At 60.7% G+C, this 3,324-nt stretch overlaps 1 protein-coding gene across 1 annotated transcript in view; it reads right to left on the bottom strand.

The window, feature by feature from the left end:
• DCAF15 (DDB1 and CUL4 associated factor 15) overlaps positions 1–3,324 on the bottom strand; it is a 7,752-nt gene that overhangs the window by 693 nt on the left and 3,735 nt on the right. The window contains 6 exon segments of the mRNA XM_008048130.2: positions 150–265; positions 335–439; positions 554–639; positions 719–847; positions 936–1,027; positions 1,126–1,560. Coding sequence (XP_008046321.1) covers positions 150–265; positions 335–439; positions 554–639; positions 719–847; positions 936–1,027; positions 1,126–1,560 — 963 coding nt within the window.

Here is a 3,324-nt window from a genome sequence, read left to right as displayed (position 1 = left end):
CCGGTCCCCAACGCAGCCAGCCTCCCCAGCCCTTCCGCCAGTGCTTAGGAACCTGCACTGGGCCTGGCCTGGCCCCGGGCGAGGGCAAGGGTGAGTGTCAAAGCCTGGGGGACCTGGGCCCCGACTGTCCCCAGGCTGCCGAGCCCCACCTTTGTGAAGCGCCTCATTAGTCATCCTGTTGACGTAGCGGCCGCTGCTCTCAGGCACCAGCCACTTCATGACCATGTCCACACAGCTCTTGCGGTAGGAGCTCCAGACACTGCCGCTGCAGGGCAGGGGGTGAGTGGCTCTCCCAGCCGTGGCCGCCCCCCAGCCTGCCGCGGCCCTGCCTCACCTGGTCTGCCCTTTGACCTCAGTGAGGTCACCCACGCTCACTGTCTCAAAGATGCCTGTGTTGAGGTCCCATGCCACCTTGAGGCTGGTGTGATAGGTCTTTGGTCTGTAGAGAAGGCCAGACAGAGAGGGGCTGGGACCTCCAGGCCCTGGGCAAGGTCCCAAGCCACTCTGGAAGGCTTCTGTCTCTGGAGCTGTGGGGAAAGGGCCCTGCACTCACCGGAGCTGGCCCTCCTCGGTGGGGGATGGAAAGGCCAGGAGCAGCAGGCCAATGTTGATGAGGACCTGGTTGGTTTCTGGGCAGACCTGGGGGTGGACGGCGCCAGCTGCTGAGAGTGATCCACAGTGGAGGCCCAGGGCCCACCCTGCCTGGCCCTGACCCCACCTCTAGGATGACTATGTCATAGTCGCTGAAAGAACAGAACTGGTGGCCCCAGGTGGCATCATGGCGGATGACCTCGTTGATGACATACTCGAAGTCCAGCGTGAGCTGCTCCACTGTCAGGTACTGGCCCTGCGGGCAGTGGGCACAGCGCAAGGGGGATCCTGCCAGCTGCCCCCCAGGCGCTGGGGCTCCCTGGCCTCCCACCACCGGCACCCACCTGGACAGCACTCCGCTCCCGCATGGGGCGCAGGTTGCGGCCACGGAGATCGGTCACCACGAAGGGCAGGGAGATCTTGTCGTCCTCAAACTCTGGGGAGGCAGGAGGTGGGCTAGGGGCGGCGGGAGGCCCGGGACCCCTCCAGGCTGGCCTCCCTTCCCAGGCCCTGCTGCTGGCAGCTCCCCCTCACCGTCCTCTGGCTCTGCCCCTTCTCCTGACTCCAGCACGTAGTACAGCTTGGTGTAGTTGACGTAGCCGGGCTCAGGGGCAGGTGCCTCTGCTGCAGGGGGACTGTCCCCAGGTGCCGCCTCCCCACATGGGGCCAGGGACTCAGAGGATGCGCGGCAACGGCTACCTGAGGGGCCTGGGCAGGGGGGCGGCCGGGTTTCCTCGGAGGTCCCACCCTTGGCCTCTTTAGCCCTGCGGAAGATGTCGGCCACAAACTCCTTGGCTTTGGCAATGGCAGGTGAGGGCTCAGGGGCCCCAGAGGGCCAGGCTGGGGTGGCCTCGGGACAGAGACTGGGGAGGGCAGGGGGAACCTCTGGGCTCTGGGGCTCAGGGGGGCTGGTGGGCGCTGGGGGACAGGTGGTGTGGTCGTACAGGATCTGGCAGAAGCTGCCATCGCCTGGAACAAGAAGAGTGAAGGGGGGGAGGGATCAGTTCAGGTCCAGGACACATCTCCAGACCTCCCTCACTGCCCTAAGGATTCGTAGAAATCTACCTTGAAGAGACCCTTCTAGAGAAATCAGTTTGAAACACTCAAAGAGGAAATGCCCTCTACATGCACACACTACATGCACATTCATTCACTCAAACCCCCTTCCTGGCCATCTGCTGTGCACCTCATGCTGAGGACACAGGAAGGAGCAAGACAGACAAAAGTCCTGCCTGTGGGGAGCTGACAGTCTCAGGGAAGATGCACAAAAGCCACAGAAGTTAAAAGCGTCTGCTCCAGGGCCCTTCCGGACACAAGCCAGACCAGTGCAGGCAGACAGGCGGAACCCGGGGCCTCATCTACGTCTCTGACTGCCTAGAGACCAGACCCCCCTCTGAGGAATGTGGGGGTCACATGGAGAACCCCAGCACGTCCCTGAGCAGCCTTGTGGGCTGGCTCCCCTGCCAGGTCTCGAGCCCCCTCGAGCAGCCCTGGGAAAAGGGCGTGTCTCCAGATTGCAGTTCGGACAGGAGCTTGTCCAAGGTCACAGCATGAGACGGCGAGTACAGGCCCAACCCCCACATGCTGTCCCCTCCAGCGGCGACATGAGCATCTGACACCCACTACACCCTTTCTCGGGGTTCGGTGCCAAGCTGACCTCTGCCACACTCCTTCCCAACAGGACCCTCATAGAGGGTAGGGGATCCCATTAAGGCCTGGCAGGCTGGGGTTCACAGCCAACACCCCAGTGGCCCGGCAGGGGTCAGGCATGGGGGCCCTGGCCCCTTGCTTGATCGTGGGCTGAGTTATATGTATCAAATCCTGCCGACTCCCTCCCTTCTCCAGGGGCAGTCATCTTAACGGGGACATAATATATATCTTTATTTGATTGCGTCCTTGCACAATTAAAATGCATTTATAATGTATACGTAAGTGGTACTGGGTTATCGATTCTGTGTCTTCTGTTATGTGCGCACCTTAGACAAATGCTCCGTGGACAAGCACTCTGGGGCTCTCACCAGTGCTCCACGGGTAGCCCCTTCACCGCTTCCTACCACTGAGTTCCCTAGAGTGGACACCAGGCAGCCCCCAACTCCCCCTCCATAGCCTTGAACAAGTCCCTTACGGACCCAGTAAGAATCTCCCACACGGAGAAACGGCACAGAGCCGCCGGGTCATGGTCACAATCCCATTGCCATGTGGCCCCCAGGGGCCCCCTGCTTTCCACTACTGCAAGCCAGTGGCATGACCCAGCCTCCTGACATCTGTTGCTGTCAAGGGACATCCTGTGATTTTTACCAGCCTTTCTCCAATATCAGAGACATAAGATGGCCGGGCTCAGTGGCTCAGTCTGTGATCCCAGCACTTTGGGAGGCCGAGGCAAGTGGATTGCCTGAGCCCGCAAGTTCAAGACCAGCCTGGACAACTTGGTGAGATCTGTCTCTACAATAAAGCAAAAAAATTAGCCGGGTGTGGTAGTGCACACCTGTAGTTCCGGCTACTAGGAAGGCTGAGGTGGGAGGATCACCCGAGCCCAGCAGGTCAACGCTGGGGTGGTTTTGAGCATGCCACTGCATTCCAGCCTAGGCGACAGAGTGAGACTCCAACTCAAAAAAAAAAGAAAAGGCCGGGCTTGGTGGCTCAGCCTGTAATTGCAGCACTTTGGGAGGCCGAGGCGAGTGGATTGCCTGAGCCTGTGGGTTCGAGACCAGCCTGGGCAACATGGTGAGACCT

This window comes from Carlito syrichta, unplaced genomic scaffold (genome assembly GCF_000164805.1).
Source record: "Carlito syrichta isolate Samal-C Ts95f unplaced genomic scaffold, Tarsius_syrichta-2.0.1 Scaffold120557, whole genome shotgun sequence".
NCBI classification, from domain to species: domain Eukaryota; kingdom Metazoa; phylum Chordata; class Mammalia; order Primates; family Tarsiidae; genus Carlito; species Carlito syrichta.
This window is presented reverse-complemented; position numbering and strand designations above follow the sequence as displayed.